The sequence below is a fragment of the Nematostella vectensis genome, chromosome 2 (assembly GCF_932526225.1).
Source record: "Nematostella vectensis chromosome 2, jaNemVect1.1, whole genome shotgun sequence".
Classification (NCBI taxonomy): Eukaryota; Metazoa; Cnidaria; class Anthozoa; order Actiniaria; family Edwardsiidae; genus Nematostella; species Nematostella vectensis.
The window spans coordinates 13510756-13535528 of record NC_064035.1 but is presented as its reverse complement, the minus strand read 5'-3'; the positions used below and the strand labels follow the sequence as shown (position 1 = coordinate 13535528).

Genomic DNA, 24773 nt, shown 5'->3' with positions numbered 1-24773 from the left:
TAGGGCCAGGTTATGATCGGGATCGAGGTGAGAGGACCAGGATTCGGAAGGGATTTTGATCTTGAGAGGTCATCACATGAGAATGTGGGAAGTTAGGCTCTGGAATGGTGGGTGAGGAAGATATGAAAGGTGGTTGTTATTGGGATGGAATCTAGGGCTGTTAGAAAACTGTTGTCAATAAAGGTTATCAGCGCAGCGCAAGTATCTCTCTGGTGCGCAAGCGCAAGAAAGCTTCCTTGGGAATTTACCGCAAGCGTAAAGTATCTGCTTGGTGTCTTGCGCTTTTGTTTGACACATGCCTGCTTGCGTTGCTCTTTCGTTTGTGCTTGTATTTGCGTACCGCTCTTAAAAATGATGGTTCGACGATGACTCCCGTAAACAAAACTCCTTCTATTAGTGACCCAATGACAAATTACTTTTTTTTTAGGTATGTGATGTACTGGACCACATCTTGATTATGTCGATCGAATGCTAATATGGCCAATTTAGTTATTAACAAGTATTGAATTTTTCCCGCAGACGAACAATTTCAGTAACCCAGTGTACGACACGTTGGTCCACCCAAGCACCACCTCCTCCACAACCGCGCTGCTCTCAGACATGGAGAGTAATAGCGACTTTGCCTGGACCAACGTAGACTTCTCCAACCCGGTATACGAGGCGATGTACTCCAACAAGCGGCCTCGCACCGACTCTCTCTTCCGGTCAAGCAGTCATGAGTCGTATGCTTGATGATAGAAGGTCCTTGGTAGGGTATGGACGCAAAGACACGTACCTAGCTACCCTCTCTAAGTAGATGGAAGATCTTCATTAAGGCTTACTCGGAAGTCGCTGGATGGTAAATACTCATGGGTTGGGTATGGACGCATACCTGGGTAAGGTAAACGTTACTGGTATCTTCTCTAAGTAGATGGAACAGCTCCATAAAGACTGACTCGAAAGCAGTCGCAAGAGTAACAAGTAATCTAAAGGTCGCTAGCAGTCGTACGGGTCTTCCCGTCAGTGTTCCACTCTTGAAAGGCCTAGACATTAACCGACGTGATTTATAACCTTGGCGGACAAGTGGCTGGATGCTTCTTCTGCTGGCATGCAGTCAAGTTATAGTCAAGTTAAGACTTCATAATCAATTATAATAGATAACATGGAAACTCACAATAACCAGTAATGTCCTTGCTCGTGTCCACGTTATACATTGTCGACTGCAGAAGATGTAAGGCCCCGTAAGGCCCCGATCTATCACATCGCGATGGGTATTGTCCAATCTTTAAAAAAATGATCTTTAGGTTTTTCAAATTTTAGGAAAAGGACAAAGTATATTATTGTAGTACGAGAGGACTTCTCGGGGATTTCATTTTAGGTTTTTTATTAGGCAGCAGCAGATTTAGTTCTGACAAAACTACCGTTATTACTTTCTTACGTGTAAAATATATTTATTAGTAACTGTTTTAATTTGACTGAACACGATACGGCTCGCCTCCTGAGAGCTGCATAAAAGCAGGGCTAAACGTGATTCGCCGTTTTAGCCTCGACCTAGTGTGGCTCGCGCCTGCCCGCGTCACGTGACCGGGCACGTGATACGCTGCGGTGTGCATGTTAAACACGAGGTTCCGCTATAAAAGGGAAAGCTCCTCCCACCCCCGGGTTCAAATTTGCCATTATAATCAGAACACTGCCACTCTAGCGGTCACAAATTATAAGTCCCCTGTAAAATATTGTTTATCTCTTAGCCTAAGTCGTCTTGAATAAAACTATTTTTGCACAGGTAACAAAACAGCTGTGTTAAGAGGTTGATGAATTAGTTATTTGCTGTCCACTAACGTTTTCGGTGAAAATTTTTATATTTTGCGCTATCCATAATCTAGCGCACCTGCATAAATAATTCTCGCGCTCTGGTGAAAATGCTCGTACTTTAGAGCCCACACAGCTTGGTATAGCATTATTTTACGATAGATAAAAACATTTTTAGATAGACAACTCTAGGAATGATATTTATTTTGGTTAAGAATATGAAATTCGAATTTAGCGCTCAGAGCAATTGTCCTGGCATGTTGACTCATTGACGGCTGATTGATAAATGATTGTTCTTGAGCCCGGGGGTGGGAGGAGCTTTCCCTTTTATAGCGGAACCTCGTGTTTAAGAACACGTAACCGGACACGTGGGGGCAACTTTATAACCTTAGATGACCATGTTAATTGTTGAAACTTCATGTTTATTAATCTATGGAAGATTCGTATTCGAGTCAATATTTATGATTTTCATTTGTTGATGTAACATATATTTAGACATTAATTTATCAGGAAATGTTTGATGACAACGAGAATTCTTGTCTGATGGATAAAATCTCGTTTACATACTAAATCTCGTTTAGTCCTTCTAGTCTCAACATTTATATCTTTCAAAGATAGTACTACTTTATCATATAAAGGGCTGGGTTGGGTACATTAGTATTCTAATTATCGTGTTTATAAAAAGCAGTAATTGTCTGCTCCCTGTATTTATAAAGAGAAATATTAAAGTATTGTATATTATACGTTCCTCGTTAACTTTGTAACTTCTTTCTACGCTTTTTATGGCTGCTCAAGCTAAACCTTTGGCTAGCAGCGCCTACTTACGGATCATTCTAGCTAATGCGTATAAAAGTATAAAAAAAATTACAGCCCAATTCGAGCGGTACTTAGTTGAACCAAGTTTTTATATAAAATATTTTCCGTAGCATAATTTCCTATATTGCTTTATAGAATTTTCACTAACGAGTTTTCCCGGGTCCTCGATAATTTGTCATGGAGAGGTCGAGCCACGAGCTGTATCAATCGTCCTCACGATAAGGCCTGGTCGTGGTGTCGTTGGGTCTCCGACATTGCAACTGAGCCACGAGCTGTTTAAATCGACCAACTCTCGTCCTCACGATAAGGCTATCGCTGAGCATGATCGGGTTGTCGTGATGTTGTCGTAGGGTCCTCGACATTGCAACTGAGCCACGAGCTGTAACAATCGACCAACTCGTCCTCACGATAAGGCTATCGCTGAGCATGATCGGGTTGTCGTGATGTTGTCGTAGGGTCCTCGATATTGCCACTGGTCCCTTTGTTTCCTTTGTTTTTATCACCTTTGTTCGCTTCTTTACTGAGGAAGTGATACGGTTGGTGATAGTCGGAGAGGAGGAGTGACTTCTCCTTGATCAATAAGTCGTCGGAATTCTCAGCATTCTTGCGCATGCGTTGCCAGCGCGGTGATCCTTCTGAGGGCTAAACAGTGGAAAAATGTAACTCATTCCATGTGAACTGCAAGAGCTACACGAGAGACGAGGAAGTCATTTGGCGTGCGAGGGCTACACGAGAGACAAGGAAGTCATGTGGCGTGCGAGGGCTACTCGAAAGACGAGTAAGTCGTGTGACCTGCGAGGGCTACACGAGAGATAGGAAAGTCATGTGACCTGCGAGGGCTACACGAGAGACGAGGAAGTCATGTAATCTATGAAGGCTACACGAGAGACGAGGAGGCCACCTGACCTGCGAAGGCTACACGAGAGACAAAGAAGTCTTGTGACTTGCAAGGGTTATACGAGAGACGAAAAAGTCATGTGACCTGGGAGGGCTACACGAGAGACGAGGAAGTCATGTGGCGTGCGAGGGCTACACGAGAGACGAGGAAGTCATGTGACCTTCGAGGGCTACACGAGAGACGAGGAAGTCATGTAACCTATGAAGGCTACACGAGAGACGAATAATTCACGTGACCTGAAAGGGTTATACGAGATCCGAAGAAGTCATCTGACCGGCTAGTGCTACTTGAGAGACAAGACGGTCACGTGACCTGCGAGGGCTACACGAGAGAAGAGGAAAAGACCTGTCTAGGGAATGTCATGCGTACCTTCCTTCGTTCATCTGGGTGGACATTGCGCCTTCTAGATGCAAGCATTTCCTGCACAAGAAGATCAGTACATTTCAGTATATGATTTTTTTTTTTGTTATGCTTTGAATAAAAAATTCTTCTAAACTTACGTCAAACTCTGTGGACCCCGTGCTATGAAAAGACTCTTCTCTGCTTGATGAAAGTGTGCTGTCGGATGATGCGTTTTGCTTCTGAGGACACAACAAACAGCAAATGTTATTAACACGGTCCATTCCAGGGTCGCCCTAACCCAGTAAATCTAATGTTTGACCTCTAATTGTTAAGTTCTCAAAAATCCTTAAGACGGAAGATCTTGATATGAACGTACTTATCCTTCGCGGCCGCGAAATTCGGCAAGGCCTCCATTGATAACAGCCTTTCCAATATTAAAAAATAAGCTATTCAATACTTCCCATTTTTACTATCCACTCCCAGATTGGAGCGTCATTATTTGCCTTTTTTGGAAGTTATTTAATAGTTGCAAAGAAAAATCATTGCCATAGAATCTACTAAAAAGGAAAGTGCTATAAACAAGTAACCCCAATGGTTTTGTGAGATGACTGCATTTGATCTTAAGGCTGCATACAATAGGATTCCCCCCGGCGTTCATTTCTTGCTCTCACGAAAGACGGCCGACTAAAAGTAGGGTTCTGACAAAATGTCGGGATGTTCTGAGGCCTATTGTATCTTTTTTAAGTGAAATAAAATTATGTTGGCCTACCGGAGTTGAAAATCGTACCTGTTTGCTGCGTTCTTTACTCGCTTCTTTCCCTAGAGAAACAGGGCTATATTCATTATATCAAAATATGCATATGATAGTTATCATATTTCCTTGATCTATTAACAATTGAGATGTCAGAATACTAAAATACCTTTTTTGCCTTCGCTTTTCCCCTCCTTTTGCCTTTTCCGTCTCCTGCAAGGGACATCTCATGCCTTAGACTACTCAGTATTACACCATTTACAAAGCGACCAGTAAAACACGGAAAATATGTTTGGAATCTTGTTCCGACCAATCACTCGCGAGATATTCAAGTGTCCGAATTTTCGCGTCTGATTCGTCAGAAAACGAATAAACATTCCACACATATTTTATGTGTTCACGGTTTTATTGGTTGCCCATACTCTGGGCCTATCACCGCCAAGTCTTACAGAGCCTGCTAAAATCAGTATCTACCACTATCAAAATCAAAAAATAACTTTTAGCTAGGGGGCAAAAGTTTCACACTCGCCAAGATCTTTTTGAAGCGACTTTCAACTCTATACCTCTTATACGTTTTATATGTATAGTATATAATAAAAATAACTGGTATTCGACCCTACCAAACTTACATCTTTACTATGAAGAGTCTGCCCTGAAGAAACCCGTTTTTGGTATATCATATACACTACCTCAAGAACACGATTACACGGTATTGTGCATGATCTCGAATTTATTTATACTTTCACTATCTATTACTGGGATACCTGTGGTATACCAGTCATAAAATGCAACAGGTTTTTTTTTCTGTCGTCTCGCGATTTGCACAATGCAATTCCCAAGAACCCTTGCGCCACAGGCGATACTTCTTATTTTAGTGTATTGATTGCGACCTTACTAAAGCCTTTTTCTTACACGACGTATCTAGCCTACTGTCCTGCGTCATCGCAACGCTTAGTTTCCAAAAACTTTTGCATAATTTAAAACTGTGTCATGGCCGCCATCTTGAATTTGAGATTCCAACTCTCAGATCCATGTTGTTTGTGCAGTTGAAGGCCCGATTCGCGATTTAATAACTGCATATTTAACCATAGCCTCAATTTCTACCAAGTTATTTTGGAAAATCATCTCAGGTTGGATTGATTTCGCTGTATCTACTCGTGTTTACATTTGCGACCCGAGTGCGAGACACGCGGCTCAAGATAAGAATTATGTGCTGCCTGCTTTAGACTCATACAGCTTACTTCAAGACGTAAATAAATGTGCTCTGGACACTCATGAATGGACTCGAGGTATTTACCTTGATTGCTTAATCTATTTTGAAGTGGAAGCAGTTTGATGGAAATCGATGGAAATCAATTGATGGAAATCGTCTCCTACAAATCGCTTTGTCGATTAATCTACTTTACATTGGACACTTGACCGGCTACCCTAAGATGAATTTCATTTTCTTACTATAAAATATATTGATCTCTCTCATTGAATCTCATCATTTTAACCATGTCGATTTTAATAAAGTACAGCATAGGTGTTGTAAGTCATGTAAGTGTAAAATATGTACTTAAATCTATGAAAATTATTTTGGTACTTTGGTGCTTCCTTTAGATAAGCTTAAGTTTTATTATTTCCCTGAAATACCTTTATTCCTCATTGAATGTCATTTTATTTTTATGGAACATTTTCAATAAAATCTAGAGATTTGTAATATTTTTTGTAGTGTTGTTGATCTTGAAAATATGTTTATGCCCTATAAATTTCAATCAAGTCTGGATATTCTATAGCCCTCTCATTTGACTTCAAAATAAATAAATGTTGTTGTTTACTTGTAACTTACATAAATAAAATAATACATTTCAATAAAATTATATTGTTAGTACAATAGGACTTACTTTACCCCTAAGTGATGGCACATTGAGGGCAGTGAACCAAAGAAATGTTTAAGAAATAACAATTTTAAAACATTCTCAGCTTTCCTTAATCTTATTTCGGTGCTAACACTGATGTGGGGATAGTATTTGAAGATAGGACAATCAGCCCTGTCTACTTTCATGGAGCACACCTCGAGTCCACCCCACACCTGAAGAGATGATGCTCTTACCTTTCTTGCCCGAATCAGTGCTGTGATATGGCATTTACAATAAAAAACAAAATTATATATATTGTTTTATTATATCCAAAGTAGGCAGTATAATCCTTCATGTCATACATGTCACACAAACAAGTTGCAGATCTCAGGTATCCCAGTCAACCCTGCGCGCAGGGTCTAGTTTCAGCTCGTAAACTCTGTTAAGCACGCCCATCATGGAAATCAGCATTCCCTCCACCTTGTATTTGCTGTTGCCAACAAATATGTATGCATTCAGTAACTACAGCTTACCTCCAGGAAAAGAATACAGCGGCCAAGATGACAAACACGAGAACAAGAAGCGCCAGGAGAGATAGTAGAACGTAGAGGATAATGTTGCCATCGTCTGTTTGGGGAGGGACAAGCGGGGGGCGGGCCACAGGTAGGTCTTTCTGCACCAAAAGAGACTAGAATCATACATCGGTATGTCAGAGTTAGTCGGTTCAGTATGTCAGGGTTATTCGGTCGATATTGTTACAGTATCTTAAGGTTATTCGGCGTGTGAGGGCAACATTCGTCCAGTATTTGAGAGTCTATCAAGGCAGTTTCAGTAATTGGCTATTGCTCTTATAGTTACTTGATATTGTGTTATTGTGGGGCTGTTGTTCTACTACTATGACTCGAGTAGTTATGCTTATCGTTTTGTAACCAAAGAAGAACTGATACCTTGATCTTGGATGTGTCGGCGATCAGTGCGAAGGTGCTCATGTGCGAACACGTACATGTTGTGTGGGTCAAGTTAGATTCGACTATGGAGCAACCTCGTCTAGACCAACGTCCTGACTCAGACCTGGAAAAGCAAGTCAAACGATAAACAGGCGCAATGCTCACAATATGCCGTAGAGTCAATATTACGTTGGCACTTACCAAAACACGCATTTCTGTTCATATTTGCCTAGATCATTCTGCAAAGTATAGAAGAACAACTAGATTAGGGCCAATTAGAGACAATGCCTAACGTAGCAGATTCACTTACGTTAAGATGGGCGAGCACTATCTTGACTGGCGGTTGAATGACAGTTCCGAGTGAAGGGGAGGTGCTTACTGACAGCGCGTCGCTGTTGAGCCTGCTGGCATTACCGCTGGAAACAACAAGAAAAATAAATTTCTACACCTTTTGCTGTTCATTACCAGGAAATGTGCATTCATTTGCGGCAATATACGATCAATAACGCGAATATACATTCATTTTCGTCATAAAGCACTCATTTGCGTGAACACAAATTTCATTAGCGATATTTACATCGCCTGTAACATTCAATCGCAAAAATCGACAGTCATTCGCGCCTTTCGTCATTCAAAGGCGAAAAATATACTTTCATCTGCGTTTTCATTCAACCATTAACAAAAAAAAGATAAACAATTAGGCGAATTGACAGTCAACTGCGTGCAACACATATTTATTAACATCTTTATAACAAAGAGTGAAATTCAATAGCATTTATAGACAGTCATTCACGCGAATATGATATACATTACTGGGTTTATACAAGCATTTGCGCGTTCTTTACATTCAATAACGAAAAATATATTTTCAATAACGGTGAGTCATGTTAAAGTTCTACATAGAGCATTTCGCTGCACTTTGCATTAGCCCTCGATCACCTCTCCATTCAGACATTGTGGTAAATATGTTTGCATGAATCGGTACCACTGAGCGCATTTAGCAGGGGTTATAGTACCAGTATTGCGCTGCAAAGCTTGCAAAAGCAAACGCGTACGGAAAACTCCCAATGCAAGGCCTTGGTCTCTAGCCGCACCCCTATCTCCCATCTGGGCTTGTACTTCTGGCCTTGAGATGTCAGCTTTTATAGCCGCTTTAAGAGAGCTTATTGCCTGCTCCACAATGTTCAAAAAGGGGCTGTAGGGTGGTAGCATTTTCAGCTCTGTATTTGGCCCGGGTATGGCAGGGTTGCGATGTGGTGGCGCTCCATCGTAAATAAATATCACCATCTCGTCTGGGTCGAGGTTAAGTCTAGCCTGCGTAAGAAAGTCGCTGAACCGCTGTGCGTTCATGCCACCAATAATTGCCGAGTGGAATACAAGACCATTGATTGGTGATATTGCCATTGTTACGGTAATGTTCCTCCCACGCTGCCCGAAGACCTGTCTATAGGCTCGCTCTCCTTGTCTCGCCCTCCCGTGACTTCTTGCGGTCCAGATATTGTAGCCGCATTCATCTACAAAGACCGAATGATGCACGACACCACGGTTCATGAACCAGTTGCCGTAGTCTACTCTCTTCTGTAGAACGTCAGGTCTGTTCCTTTCCGCTGGGAGGGGCCTTGCCAGCTTTACACGGAACAACATGCCATCTAGCGTTCTCGCTACCGTGCGGTCGTGAATCCTTGGTTTCAAAGGCAGTCGCCTTCTTAGTTCTTGATTGATACGGCTGAGAGTAAGAAGGCAGTCTCTCATCTCGTCATCTACTCTTACGTTATTTCTTCCACCTCGTGGTCTTTCTTCAATTCTCCCTTCTCGTATGTATCTAGCAACGACACCACGGGCTGTGGAAGGGTTGACCCCCAATGTGTCCGCCACCAGGAGATAATCTTCCTCTTCATCTTCGAATGATCGTATAATTCGCTCGCGGTGCTCAAAGGGGATTCTATTTCTTGGAGGCATTGCAACGGTACTGAACAATGGCACGAACTGTACAGTATCGCCGAACAGAAAAATCTGTACAATGTTGTCTACATTTATACCGTTATTTGTTTGGAAAGGGTTGCATAACCTTTTGTCAGAATGCGAAAACTTATAAAATATCTAGTTTGGTAAAAGAAAAAATACTCAAATTATCTATTGTTTTATTGAAAAAAGATTTTTGGTTAATGAATGCGAAGAACGTTTGTATAAAATGTTTGTATAATCGCACTAATTTACGTCATGTCCATATAAATGGTTGTCTATAAATTCAATTGACATCACTTTTTTTGTTAAAGATGTCAATAAACACTAATAAATATAAGTTAAATTCATATGACTGTCAATTCGCACATTTGTCTATAGATTTTTTGTTAATGATCGAATAAACACGCAGATTAAAGTACATTTTTCGCCTTTGAATGACGAAAGGCGCGAATGACTGTCGATCTTTGCGATTGAATGTTACTGGCGATGTAAATATCGCTAATGAAATTTGTGTTCACGCAAATGAGCGCTTTATGACGAAAATGAATGTATATTCGCGTTATTTATCGTAAATTGCCGCAAATGAATGTAGATTTCCTGGTAATGAACAGCAAAGGGTGTAGTAGGTGGCGAAATTCTTGGTCTTGGGGACCTTGTTACTTGGTAATATGCTGGCCTACCTGGTCTTGTTTACCATGGTGATTTGTAGGGGGCCATCTATTCTGACCTACCTGGTCTGGGTAATGGTTGCCTTGTAACAGATCCGCCATTCTGGCCTACCAGGTCTTTGTAACCATGGTACTTGGTAACAGATTCGCTATTCTGGCCTACCTGGTCTTGATGATCATGGTATTTAGTAACAGATCCGCTATTCTGGCCTACCCGGTCTTGTTGACTATGGTACTTGGTAACATATCCGCTATTCTGGCCTACTTGGTCTTGTTGACCATGGTAACTTGGTAACAGTTCCGCTTTTCTGGCCTACTTGGTATTGTTGACCATGGTAACTTGGTAACATTTCCGCTATTCTGGCCTACTTGGTCTTGTTGACCATGGTAACTTGGTAACAGATCCGCTATTCTGGCCTACCAGGTCTTGTTGACCATGGTAACTTGGTAACAGATCCGCTATTCTGGCCTACCTGGTCTCGATGATCATGGTATTTAGTAACAGATCCGCTATTCTGGCCTACTTGGTCTTGTTGACCATGGTAACTTGGTAACAGATCCGCTATTTTGGCCTACCCGGTCTTGTTGACTATGGTACTTGGTAACATATCCGCTATTCTGGCCTACTTGGTCTTGTTGACCATGGTAACTTGTTAACAGTTCCGCTTTTCTGGCCTACTTGGTATTGTTGACCATGGTAACTTGGTAACAGTTCCGCTATTCTGGCCTACTTGGTCTTGTTGACCATGGTAACTTGGTAACAGATCCGCTATTCTGGCCTACCAGGTCTTGTTGACCATGGTAACTTGGTAACAGTTCCGCTATTCTGGCCTACTTGGTCTTGTTGACCATGGTAACTTGGTAACAGTTCCGCTATTCTGGCCTACTTGGTCTTTGTAACCATGGTACTTGGTAACAGATCCGCTATTCTGGCCTACCCGGTCTTGTTGACCATGGTAACTTGGTAACAGTTCCGCTATTCTGGCCTCCTTGGTCTTTGTAACCATGGTACTTGGTAACAGATCCGCTATTCTGGCCTACCCGGTGATGGTGACCATGGTACTTGGTAACACATCCGCTATTCTGGAATACCTGGTGATGGTGACCATGGTACTTGGTAACAGATCCGCTATTCTGGCCTACCTGGTGTGATGACCATGGTACTTGGTAACAGATCCGCTATTCTGGCCTACCTGGTGTGGTGACCATGGTACTTGGTAACAGATCGGCTTTTCAGGCCTACCTGGTGATGGTAACCATGGTACTTGGTAACAGATCCGCTATTTTGCGCACTTGACAGCTGACAAGTTGAACGGGTTGTCCACCTTTTAGATAACATATTAACATCAACACGCTGAAAACACATGTTTATGGCGATCTTTGAAAATAAGTTAATGTATTAAAAAATATAGAATGCCAGCCTTGTCGATATTATATACCTTTTGATGCCTTCATAATAGCGCTCGGAGCCACAATAAAGGAATTTCCCGCGCTTGTCCAGTTTGCTATGCTTGGATTGGAGTAATTTGGAAATACAATGTCTTGGGTAGGATCGAGGCTTGTTGGTTGAACCGATTGGAGATTAAGCACTGCAAAGCATTATCCATCCGTCTTAACAACAATGTCAGTGTTACCGTCAATTTCATTTTTTTATTAACCTATTGACCCCTGACTTTTTTAGCTGAACTAACATCAACAGAAGGGTTGTAGGGGTCAATTGGTTAATCATTATAACGTTGGCAAATACTGTAGTACAAAAATTGCATACTTATGTTTGTTGTGAGAATCGGTTTTCTCATGTCATCTGTGTGAAGCTTGTTCGTGGCTGACACCCCATAGCTCTGCATTGTTTGTGCAACATCAAGCGCTGACACCGAAGAACGTGACGCCTAAAGACAATAACCATATTAGGTTCGAAACGTAAAGATACCAAAGAGGCTTATAGAAAAGGTAGTCAAGAAATGTGGCATCAGAAAGCGCTGAGACCGACTAATGTTGTGCCTGATTTGACGTTATCGATGGCATCATTACAATATGCTACACAGGTACAGGAGAGAGATCTGGAATGCCAAAGCTGCTTGTGAAAGAGGTCATTCCTTGTGGAGCTCTGTTTAATATTTACGTACCTGGGGCTCTTCATCCCTGATTGAAGAAAAGGCTATGTGTTACCTTAGTGATATATCTCCACTCGTTTTTGTTCCTTTTGTCGAGGATGTGGCTTCCAACTTGAAGGAATTGCTGGGGGAAAATGCATTAGTTGATTGAGCAGTTTTGCCGCATGTAGAATAACTTTTATATCGGCAGACGCATACGTCAGTTTAAAATAGAGCCAATATCGTCCAACATCCTCGAAATCTATGCACATGAGAGTGTTGCGACAGGTCGAACACTCGGTTTACCATAAGAAAAAAAATTATAGTGCGACGCGCGCTACCGTGGCCACCAAAGCAAAGTTTCAAAGTCACAGTTTTGAATGACTGCATAAAGGAGGCTCCGACGTACTATGATGTCTACTGAAGCATTTCTTGGGCTTGCTGGCTGGCTAGTGAAATTCATGACAATCAGAGCACATTTCTTAAATCCTAATTTGCTTACTTCACAAGACTGATAAGGTGGCTACGCTAGCGTGCGTAGTACTGTTATATCAATTAAACAATTTGACTGTTTTTGTACAAAAATCACAGTACTGCTAGACACTTCTTGTTGTTTCCCACCGCATTTATTGCGTCTTTAATAATAAGGCAGTTTACCTTGAGAGTGTCGACTGTTTCCGGTGGCTGTGGCTTCACCAGTTTGTTGTACTCTGCCAAGTATCGCATGATATCTAAGGCAAGTACTAGATCCCCTCCGAACATAGGCGCCCTGTGCGCCTGTGGCATGTCGTCTCCCAATAAGTCGGTCACGCTTGTGCGATGGAGAGTACTTGTGGGAGTATTTGAAGGTGAGATTTTGTCTTCAATCTTTCCCTCTGATGTTTCGTTTGTAGGGTTCATCGCGGATAACGTTTTACTGAGCTGTGAAAGGGCATTAGAAACTGTAGCTGAGCCTCGTGTTGTCGTTGCTGTTGTCGTTGCTGTTGTCGTTGCTGGTGCTTCTGTCGTTGTTTTCGAAGCTTCCGTCGTTTCGGGGTTTTCTGTCGTGCCATCACTCAGCACAGTTGCAGGATTACTTGTTGGTTTTACACTTGAAGGCTTAGCAGCTGGGGTTGTTAAACCAACCGTCGCTATTGTAGTCCCAAGCTGCGGCACTAAACTGTTCAAGCTATCTAGTCCCTTTACAGTAGGAGCTGGCTGTTCCATTGTTTCAGAAACTGGTAGGCTGCCAGTTTTATCAAGAGCTGGCTGCTCCGTGCTATAAGCTCCTTCTGGACTATTCAATATATCAGGAGCTGGCTGCTCTAAGGTCCCAGGCGCCAAAAGACTATCAATTCTGTCCTTCAGACCTATCCCGATTGCATTCTGCTGCCCTGAAGGTGTATTAGTTTGCTCTTTGGGTGTGCCAGGCGGTCCAGTAGTTGTCATAGCAGGTTGCCCGATTAAAGAAGGCATGCCGAGGTGTGCATGCGTCGGAAGAACTTCGGTCTCCGTTTGTAGACCTGGGTACAGAGGTGTAGCTCCAGTAGCTGGACTTGCCTGGGACACTAGTCGTGTTGGTACAGTGGGCGTGTTCAGTGTCGGAGGTGTCCCAGTGTTCTGGTATCCCTGTGTTGGTCTCGCGTACTGGAGACCATACATTCCGGGGTATGAGGACCCTGGCGACTGCACATCCGGGGCATTGTTGCTATAGGATTGGCGTATGTTGGTAACAATAGGATCTGCATACCTTACATTTTGATTAGGGCGGTAGATCTCAGAGTTAGAAACTGGTGGGAGTTTATTTTGATAGCTGTTATAGTTATTGTACCAGACCATATTTCCTCCTTGCCTCTTTTTCCTGGAACGATACCGTTTTGTGCTTTTTACATTATCATTTTTCCATTTGATGTTATGGATCTTGGTTTCTCTTTTCCTTCGCTTGCCAATGTCATACATTGTCCTCAGCCCGAGATAAGGGCCCCCATTCGTGTTTACGTATCTTGCATTCTGATACCCTGGTACACCTCCATACGAAGACGACCGCTGGATACCTGGCCAATTTTGATAAACTGAGGGCTGAGCAAGATTATCACTTTTCCAGGAATTCGTGACATACTGGTTAGCATTCCAGAAAGCCTTTCTCACTGGTAACTTATTACGCTGCCACATTGCCTGATTTCTTTGTAAAGTACCTGAGTTTTTCCACCTGTTGTTATAGCCGTAAGCCACGTTGCTTAACTTTGGCTGTTGGGCAGCTTTTTGTGCCAGGCGATTCCTTTGCTGTGCTGCCCGCCAATTGTAGTATGGCGTTTGAGTGTTCACCAATGGCAATCGTCCGGCATAAGAGACTGGTGCCGGCCTCGGGACAGAACTTTGCCTCTGATTAGCCATGACTCGAGCTGGTTTGTTTGACTGGTATGGTTGTGCCTTAGTCTTTGATATTAGCGTTTTCGCAGCAGGACGGTTCACTGCAACTGGTATAATTTTGTTTATGTCCAATTTCGACAGCGTATTTTGTTTCAGCCTTGCTTTCAGGTTTGAACCAGATTGTGGTAGCTTTGATTTCGCCGACACACTTTCCATGACTGCTGATTGTTTCTGACTTGCTTTTGACAACTTTTCGTCCGGTCTAGGAATCATTGTTCTCGAAGACGTTTTCGAATTCAAGACTGTATTGAGCGGGGCTTTTTTGAAGACTTTAGCAACACCTGCTTTTCTTGCTCCACTGTCTACGCTAGTGTTCGTGCCATTGTGTTGAAGTAAACGTGTGCTCGAGAGTCTTTCGATTGGTGTTATAGGGACATCGGTGTCAATCTGGTCGTGTAGCTTCCGAGCCCTAGTACTGTTCTTAGAGACTGTGCTGTTCTTGGAATGATTCCTGGAAAGGTCTAGCAATGCACGGTAAGTATCAACGAAGGTCATCGTTTGCATCTTGATGAGTATTTCACTTGGCGTGATACCAATACTTGCGTGCAATTCCTTGAGACTTGCTTTCGATCTTGCTCCTGATGCAAACGCTTTTGCCTGTCAGATAAATCAGGTAAATACATTGCTAATAAAAATATATTAACCAATTTGCACCCGACCCCAAGGTTTTACCTTTTCGAGTAGACTTAAGTACTGTGGTGAAGTGCAGCCGGCAAAGTTTGGATTCCCCCATGTGGCATTGCGAGTCTCACTGCCATGACAGCCCCTGCTGGCGTGTCCTATCAGAACAAAAAAAACAATATGTGAGACGTTGCTTAGATCGGAGAGCGCTGGAGCCAGTAGCCTCGGAGTCTGAGTCTTTGGGTACAACATGTGGGTCGCGTTTTAAGATAATGCTTTCAACTGCACCATTCTAGCGACATCCAAATTCCAAGAAGACAGTGCCATCGTTGATTTCGGGATTACAGCACCGATAAATGCTTTTCTCTTGTTATTTCGGGTTCCAAACAATCGCACAAAGGTGTCACTAGCAGAAAATGGCACGATTGTCCTATTAATTAATCAACTACAAAATAGTGTTACCTCTTATGTTACGGCCACAATTGTCAGATAAAAATCTCACAACAGTAAAAAAAATATGTATCTTGTTCTGGAGCCGCGATATTACGATAGAAATACGAGGGAACTATAGTACGATGTCCGATAAATTTGAATAATCGCCTTAATTTAGCTTTAATCCTGTCCTTGTTCAATATGACACCCTCCTTCTTTAATATGCCCTCTCCCCTCACATCTTGTTCAACCCTGACTTTTTCAATATGCCGCCCCAAACTTGTTCAATGTGACACTGACCTTTAGCTTTCCTAGGGCAAGAACTCTTGGCCTGTTCGTTGAAGACCGTGAGATTCCAGCTGGTATCATAATCATGCTCTGGTCTGCACACAAGGTCTACACCTTACATTAAATACGCAAGCAATTAGAAGGACTTAGCCGAACATACCTGGAGCTTCCTAGACCTAGGCGAGGTTGGGCCTAGCCAACTCTGACATTTATCAATGAAGAAAATACGCTAGTTTATTATGCCTAAACCTGATCCACGAGGCTCGGAAAGATTTTGCAAGGATAGCTCTACTCGCTATTCAGGATCAATGAAGGATATACGCCTATTTTATGTCTTCACCTGATCCTCGAAGGGAAGACAAGGATAGCCCAAGACACCCTTTCTACAACTGATCCCTGAGGCAAGGTACCTAAGGTTAGACCCACACCTGACCCATGAGGCACGAGAAGGTTAGGCGAGGTAATGACACAACTAACCCACATAACCTGAAATTCGCGGATGTACGTGACATTGAGGCTCATGGATATTACGGCGAATGGGACTTTCTAAAAAAACGTCATACTCCTTAGCAGGACGAAATGGCGCTGTTACCGAGGCCTGGTCACATGTGAGCGAATGTACGCGACATTGAGGCTCATGGGTATTACGACGTTTGAACTTAGTCTAAGTCAAATCCTTTAACCTCTAACCTTTTGATGTGACGAACGTGAAACCCTCGGTGCTCAAAAGATATGTTAACGGGGTTCCCTCGACGATTGACGTCATTTTTCCTGCTGTTACTTTGGCAACCAAGGTCGACACAATCTTTTTGATGGGCGCGGCTTTCCACAGTGTCAAAGCCACTTTGGCTATCAATGGACTGGGGCTTTGAATGGGATTGCTAGTTAGTAAAAGAAGAGGCATATCATCATGTTTGGAATTATATGCTCACCGGAATGCCACCACCTCGGATTCCTTGAAATGCTTGTAAATTCCAAGCACCATCGACACCTAGAGGTAATCAAATAGAGAAATGGTTACCGCAACGCCTTGACTTTTTCAGAGGTAGCGTTATCGTTATATGATATCAACAGTCGCGCGTGAGTAGGTTGACACCATTCAAAACCAGCGGCGTAGCCAGGATTTTTAACGGGAGGAGACCCAAAAGGCATTTTCTCCTGTATTTTTGATAATGTCTCATACAATTACTGTATTTTTGGCTGCTAGAAGGGGGGTCGGGCCCCCTTGGCCACCCCCCTGGCTACGCCCTTGAAAACACACATCCCTGGGTATAATGGTAATATGAGGAATTCTTGGGTATGATTAAGGTGTTTATTGCTAGCCGTTCAGCTACCTGGATGGCGTAGCTTTACGCCCATAAATAACTCACTCTGAGTCAGTAAGCGACATGTTTTCAGTGAAAATGCTTTCGTGTCATCACCTACCGCAGTCTGTACCCTTTCCGCCATATTCAAGAACTCCAAGGACTCGAAGTCCCCTAGCGGTTTTGTGAACACTTCGCTAGTTATGTTAAGCGTTATTGTGCACTTTTGTTCTGCAAAGGTAGAAGAATGTATAAGGTGTTGCTATTATGGCAAAGATAGTAGGATAGACAAGGTGTTGTTATTATGGCAAAGGTAGTAGGAAAGACTAGGTGTTGTTATTATGGGCGAGTACGAGTAGTATAGATAAGGTGCTGCTATAATGGCAAAGGTAGAAGGGTATATAAGGTGTTGCTATTATGGCAAAGGTAATAGGATAGACAAAGTGTTGCTATTATGGCAAAGGCAGTAGGATAGACAAGGTTTTGTTATTATGGGCGAGTACGAGTAGGATAGATAAGGTGTTGTATTATGACAAAGGTAGTAGGTTGAAAAGGTGTTGCTATTATGGAAGAGTAGGTATAATCATATAACAAGCTGAAGGTGATTTCGCAAATGTTTGAATTCAACTTACCCACTTGAGGGATGTTCATTCTTTCTAAAATGAAGACGAAACTCGTATTAGTGACTTTGAAAAATGCACGAGATGTCAAATCAAATTTATTATGCTCCTATGCCGACTCGCGAAATAAACAAGGATTTTAACCATCGAAGTGAAAGCATGGTGATGGTGGTGGTGATAGTGATGGTGATGGTGATGGTGATGGTGATGGTGATGGTGATGGTGATGGTGATGGTGATGGTGATGGTGATGGTGATGGTGATGGTGATGGTGATGGTGATGGTGATGGTGATGGTGATGGTGATGGTGATGGTGATGGTGATGGTGATGGTGATGGTGATGGTGATGGTGATGGTGATGGTGATGGTGATGGTGATGGTGATGGTGATGGTGATGGTGATGGTGATGGTGATGGTGATGGTGATGGTGATGGTGATGGTGATGGTGATGGTGATGGTGATGGTGATGGTGATGGTGATGGTGATGGTGATGGTGATGGTGATGGTGATGGTGATGGTGATGGTGATGGTGATGGTGATGGTGATGGTGATGGTGATGGTGATGGTGATGGTGATGGTGATGGTGATGGTGATGGTGATGGTGATGGTGATGGTGATGGTGATGGTGATGGTGATGGTGATGGTGATGGTGATGGTGATGGTGATGGTGATGGTGATGGTGATGGTGATGGTGATGGTGATGGTGATGGTGATGGTGATGGTGATGGTGATGGTGATGGTGATGGTGATGGTGATGGTGATGGTGATGGTGATGGTGATGGTGATGGTGATGGTGATGGTGATGGTGATGGTGATGGTGATGGTGATGGTGATGGTGATGGTGATGGTGATGGTGATGGTGATGGTGATGGTGATGGTGATGGTGATGGTGATGGTGATGGTGATGGTGATGGTGATGGTGATGGTGATGGTGATGGTGATGGTGATGGCGATGGCGATGGCGATGGCGATGGCGATGGCGATGGCGATGGCGATGGCGATGGCGATGGCGATGGCGATGGCGATGGCGATGGCGATGGCGATGGCGATGGCGATGGCGATGGCGATGGCGATGGCGATGGCGATGGCGATGGCGATGGCGATGGCGATGGCGATGGCGATGGCGATGGCGATGGCGATGGCGATGGCGATGGCGATGGCGATGGCGATGGCGATGGCGATGGCGATGGCGATGGCGATGGCGATGGCGATGGCGATGGCGATGGCGATGGCGATGGCGATGGCGATGGCGATGGCGATGGCGATGGCGATGGCGATGGCGATGGCGATGGCGATGGCGATGGCGATGGCGATGGCGATGGCGATGGCGATGGCGATGGCGATGGCGATGGCGATGGCGATGGCGATGGCGATGGCGATGGCGATGGCGATGGCGATGGCGATGGCGATGGCGATGGCGATGGCGATGGCGATGGCGATGGCGATGGCGATGGCGATGGCGATGGCGATGGCGATGGCGATGGCGATGGCGATGGCGATGGCGATGGCGATGGCGATGGCGATGGCGATGGCGATGGCGATGGCGATGGCGATGGCGATGGCGATGGCGATGGTGATGGTGATGGTGATGGTGATGGTGATGGTGATGGTGATGGTGATGGTGATGGTGATGGTGGGTAGTGATGAAGTCGGTGGCGTTGATGGTGATGATGGTGGTGATAATTATGATTGCAGTGATTGTGATTGTGGTGATGATGGGGTTTTTTCACCACGAACGAAATGTCATTATGCTCATATGCCAATTGGCGAAATAAATAAGAATTTTGGCCATCGAAGTGAAAGCATGGTGATGATGATGGTGGCGATGGTGGTGCTGGTGGTGGTGGAGGGGGTGAAAGTGATGGTAGTGATAATGGGGGTGGTATCGGTGATGTATTTGGTGGTGATTATGATCATAGCAATAGTGATAATAATATTTGTGATGTATATAATGCGTAACTTTTTAGTAGTATGGGTTTTTGACTGATGCCTCTTATTCAGTGTATTGTAAATGAAATACCAAAGGTTTTCAATACACATACAGTATCTATCTATATATTTTACATCTATGATGGTGATGTATTATGATAAATGTGGAAGTGTCATGGATGGTGTGGTGATTCGGATGATGACAATGCTGGTGATAACGTTGGTATTGATAGCAAGTGACGATAGTAGCTACAGATTTGATGGTGGCTTAGTGTTTTTATTTTTTGTGGTGTTGATCGAAGGACTTATCGCATTATGCTCAAGAATGATTCTGTTACCACTTACTGTCTGTACTTGGTACCATTCTCGTCCGTACCACCGCCATCAAGGATCTCGCCCGTTTGAATCTAGCCTTAGTGATCTTACAATCCTCTTTACTGTGGCACTGCACCGAATAACATGACTTATCGATCATAAAGGCTATGTTACACTTGATATCCTTACAGCATAGGTTCAGACATGTGTCCATATCTTTAGCTTTCGGACGAAGCCTGAAAATCCCTGCTTTCTGGCCCTCTGCAAGGGTAACATCACGTTGGATCGATCCGTGTTTGCATTGCGAGCCCCTGGCCCTCTGAGCAACAGTAGAAATAGGTGGTTTAGTAGTAGCTATACTCTTAGCCACAGGTCTCTTAGCTACGGCCTTAGAAACGGCCTTGGATGTGATTCTTTGTTTTGGCTGAAGAGCTGTTTTTGTTCCAGTGCTGACATTTCCCTTGATCGCTTTTGGTCCGCCAAGCGTGCTTGTCGCCGGCTTTAGTTTTAGTGTTTTATCCCTAAACACGAATGTAATTCTTGGGTTGAGAGATGAAGGGTGGGCGGGCCTGACTCGGCATGTCAAAAGGCTTGTACAGTGTAGCGTATAACATGTCAAGCCCAACATGAGTGCCATATTACACCTATCGTCCTGACAGCAGAACTTGACACACGTACCCATGTCCTTCACCTTCCCATAATCAGTGAAGTCTCCGGACTTCAAGCCATGGATCAGGGTCTTGTTGAAGAGGACGCCGCTTGCCCTGCATCCGGGGTTAGCAGGTCCATCCTTGAGACTGAGCTTCAGCTCTGATGACTGCGTTGTCATAGTAACGGTACTGATATTCTTTGCGCTTTTTATATTGTCTAGCGGATCCTCGGTATTGTTTGAAGGCATAACTGATGGTATATCGGGGTTTAGTGCCTCGATAGGTAAAATAGATGGTGTGTCGGGGTTTGCCTCGGTAGGTATGATAGATGGTATATCGGGCGTTACTTCTTTTGTGGGTAAAATATATTGTATATCTGGTGTTACTTTCTTGGTAGGTAAAACAGATTTTATGTATGGCGATACTTTCTTGGTGGTGAATACTGATGGTGTGTCTGGGTTTCTCTCCTCAGACGTCACAATAGGTGGTATATCTGGCGTTACTTCTTTGGTGGGTATTGCCATCCATCTACTAACGCCCGCGCTTAAGGGTCGTGATGAATTGCCATGATATATTGCTGGGTTTGGTAGGTTCAAATCCAGTGACGTTCCGTTTTCTTTACTGTCGAAAGTTTTTCCTTTTGCACCTGTTTTTTCGGTTGTAGCATTTCTAGCAATCGCAAAGCTTTTATCGAGTAGCGCACTTTCAGATGATGTATCGTTTATAGATTTGGATGGGGATTTTGTGCCGATGGTTTGAGGTGTAGATTCTTCAACGCCTTTTGTAGACATCGGCGATGATTCGATTTTAAGGTGCCCATCTAAACTAACAACTGACGAAATTGTTCTAGTAGTACCATTTGCTCCGCTATCCCTAATATAACTTTTGGCTGTTCCATTTTTAACATTTTTAATCTTACCCGCAGCTTTAACAATGTCCATAGAAACAGATAAATGTCGGTGTGTAGAAGAATTCATAGAAGCTGATGTTGATTTCGCAACTGTGCTATTTACCTCAGTAACAACGTGACTTAGATTCTTCTTCTCCTGTTTGACCATTTCGGTTATCTTTGTTATATTTTTATTGGAGTCATCTAGCCCGAGTAGAGACCCTACTGTCCGGGACGGACTGGATGTCATTGTCCCTGGTCCAGCACTTGATTTTTTGTTTTTGTTTGTAGCTGTGCCGTTCACACTGTCTCGATGCATTTTAGTACTTGTCATAATGGCTGTTTCTTGTTTTGAAGTCTTAGAATTATTAGAGGTTTTATGAGGCTTGTTTGCTGGTAGAGAGGTCGTGTTACTGGTAGGTATTATGTGAGTGTTAGTAACATGTGCAGTTTTTCCATGGATTGAGCTGTCGGGTACCTTCTGAGTCAGTTTTGCTTGTATTGAAGTGTCATTATTAGATGTGTTCTCTAGTAGAGCGCTCTCAGCTGTGATTGTTAGTCCTTTTCTGAGACTCGCGAGCGTAGGGAGCCTCTTTTGTGTTATTGTGCTGTTGTTTCCGCTGTCCTTCCTGAGAGATGCACTTGATGTACTGCTATTTGTTGTTTTTGTCGCTGTATTGAGTTCGCTCACAACGTCAGTCCCATTTACAATTCCTCTAAATGTTTTATCATATCTGGTAGAATTAAATTTAGTGTTTCCCGTATGCGAAACACCACTACTTCCAGTGTTTGTTTGCGGGATGTGTCCAACCATTTTGCTCTTATTAGATATAGTAGTTGATGGATGTGTATCGTTTTCCTGGGGAGTACCCTTAAGGGTTGTCTTGCTCTTATCTTGTGCTGTTTCGTTGTTGTGTGTCCAATCTCCAGTCCATCTCGGTGAATCCATATCAAGTACAGTGTGCGTTGCGTTTCCAACTCCTCGCCGCACATATGTGACGGTAACGGTAAAACGAGACTCAAGAGCGGGTCGTGTTTCGCAAAGCTTGGCGCTGTAACATCTGAGCGTGTAACACATGTTGTTTGCTGTAAACGCCACATCACATCCGGGAACTCGGCAACACAGGTGTGCGCATGCGCGGGAGCTGGTTACTATGCCAACCTTACTATAGTCTCCAGCAGCTATGCCACCTCTCAGACCCACATGGTTTAGTGTCTGAGTGGACTTACACTGCGCAGTCTCACTTCGTGCGTATTTCACGCATCCTTGAAACAAGAAAGAATGTCATTTTACGAAAGGAACTCACACATACAAAACTTGACACACATAACGATGTAATCATTTCGAAGCTACACATCTTTTTTCCCTCACTTTCTCTAATTTATTTATCAACTATTCCTCCTTCAGATTAGGCCGTAAATCCCGCAACTCTATGCTTTCGATAAATTAAGTCTCGAGGCCGAAATGAAGGAGGATTTCAATTCTAGTCTCGTGGGTAGAAAAAAGCATACAGCACTGAAACTGATGTATGGGCATCTGAAGAAAACCATTTTCATCGGATGGCAAAAGAATCAAATAATAGAATAGAATGCAGCAATAAAAGAAGCAGAACAAACTAATGATTGGGAAAAGGTTAAAATACAAACCAATTACTTGTTGATTTGTATTACTTGGTGTCGTAGAGTTTGATCACCGCTACAACTCAACAAACTTTTGTCAAAAATCATCTTTTTGATGAATCTTTTCGAAAAAGTAAAAACTAGTAGCACTCGCAACTTATTACCAACATTGTTTTTGTTTTTGGCATTTTCTGATGATTCTCACTATTCGGTGACTTTTCATAAATGGTCATGAGATGGTTGCTGGAGCTAACACCGATGTAACCCGATGGCAAAGCTAACACGGGTACGCATCCACCAACACGCAAAGGTTGCTTAATCTGTAAAGGGTTAGCGCTTCCGCTGCCTTTCATCACATCTTTAGTTAACAGGTACTCCCTTGAACTTTGTCAACTTGGAGTTGCTTGAGCAAAAGTTAGATTAACGTTACGTAAAGGTAAATAGCCCATTGTCGCGATCATTGCACCTACCTAGCAGCGCAGCCAAGAGCCACAGAAAGGTGAAAAGGGCATAGAACTGCTCCCTGCTACCATCCGTGCTCCTTATTCCAAGCATAGATCGAATCAAACCGGTTTCCGCACATAGATATACAGTTTTCAGCTCAGCTAATTCTCACAGTGGACATCCCCTAAAGCTCAACACAGTATTCACAAAGTCGCTCCTCATTTCTACTCCAAATTAGAACGATGCTCGCCACAAAAGGTAGCGCTGTATTTCTCTTCTCATTTCCAGAAAAAAATCGCGAATTTTTGTTAGGCTCAATGGTCCGGAACTTCAGATTATTTTCTGAAAAATTGATGTGTTCAGCGATGGACATCATGATGTAATCTGCGAAAAATCACTCTTTCAAGTGGTCCACAAGTTGGTTTGTTGGCATTTCAATAGATTGGAGTATTATCAAGTTCTGGCGAATTGCAAGCTTGGAAATATTTATTTAGGGCGCATTTCAGTAAGCTAATGTTTTAATTTAAAAATAGATGGAAGAATTAATGAGTTACAGGGATAGTTTTGTTGTTATAATTAGCGGCGAATTGTTGAATTGACAGAAGCCATTGTCTGTGAAGGGGACACCTGCTCGCGTGCGCGCTTCGCTGGTTTCCCGCCAAAACTTCTCTGGCTCAATAAGCGCCGTTTAGTTTTCATGAGCGGGCTTCTATGCATTTTAGTCCAGTCAATCTGTGGTTTCAGATGGAACAAATTGCAATAGAATTTCTCTAAACGGATTTCGAGCAAGTGATACAACCTTGTTAACATACTAAAAGTCCCCAAAAATCTCTATGGTGGAACATCCTGGAATATGTGATTTTAACATTTCGGAGCAAAACCATAGGGTACCCGCGTCGCTAAAACGGAAAAAGACCATTGGTGAAAGTTGATTTTTAAAGAACCAGTTTGTATATCAAAACAGAAGCAAATGTTTTAAATCTTTTTCCAACATTTCTACTTTACAAAAACCACAGGGTACCCGCGTCGAGAACACTAAATAATTTTGAAAATACAAGTCTGAATCAGAAACTTTTAATGGTAATTGGCGAAAAATGATTAAAGACACGATGTCCATGTTTCATTTCTATTTCAAATATCAGCT

General features: G+C 43.2%; 2 protein-coding genes across 3 annotated transcripts in view; one reads left to right on the top strand and one right to left on the bottom strand.

Annotated features, from left to right (window-relative positions):
• Positions 1-2531, top strand: part of LOC5521778 (low-density lipoprotein receptor-related protein 1) — a 74852-nt gene extending 72321 nt beyond the window's left edge. The window contains exon 67 of the mRNA XM_048724349.1: positions 520-2531. Within this exon, the coding sequence (XP_048580306.1) occupies positions 520-732 (213 nt within the window). The 3' untranslated portion in view covers positions 733-2531. The remainder of the gene's footprint in view (positions 1-519) is intronic.
• On the bottom strand, positions 2190-23960 carry LOC116604539. 2 transcript variants are annotated; one of them, XM_032367059.2, is made up of 22 exons: positions 23656-23960; positions 20057-22831; positions 17796-17819; positions 17285-17394; positions 16792-16850; positions 16550-16725; positions 15872-15973; positions 15191-15297; positions 12767-15115; positions 12186-12254; positions 11785-11905; positions 11456-11605; positions 11260-11341; positions 7694-7799; positions 7585-7622; positions 7384-7507; positions 6970-7124; positions 4765-4808; positions 4632-4663; positions 4003-4083; positions 3872-3922; positions 2190-3246 (listed from the first exon to the last, which is right to left on the bottom strand). In XM_032367059.2, the coding sequence occupies exons 1-22, from the start codon at positions 23738-23740 to the stop codon at positions 3019-3021; spliced, it is 7068 nt and encodes a 2355-aa protein (XP_032222950.2). In that variant the 5' UTR covers positions 23741-23960; the 3' UTR covers positions 2190-3018. The 2 variants fall into 2 exon arrangements, with proteins under 2 accessions (XP_032222950.2, XP_032222951.2); XM_032367060.2 differs by having other exon boundaries at positions 6970-7109; positions 23656-23959.
• Positions 23961-24773: the final 813 nt, after the last annotated feature.

What these genes read in the sequence shown, in the direction of transcription:
- LOC116604539 (XM_032367059.2), bottom strand. Translation starts at nt 23,740, where the DNA reads ATGCTTGGAATAAGGAGCACGGATGGTAGCAGGGAGCAGTTCTATGCC. An exon ending in CGGAAAGGGTACAGACTGCG is followed by an intron (nt 16,851 to 17,284) that starts GTAGGTGATGAC and finishes GATTACCTCTAG; the next exon opens with GTGTCGATGGTGCTTGGAAT. An exon ending in AGTGGAGATATATCACTAAG is followed by an intron (nt 11,906 to 12,185) that starts GTAACACATAGC and finishes TATTGTCTTTAG; the next exon opens with GCGTCACGTTCTTCGGTGTC.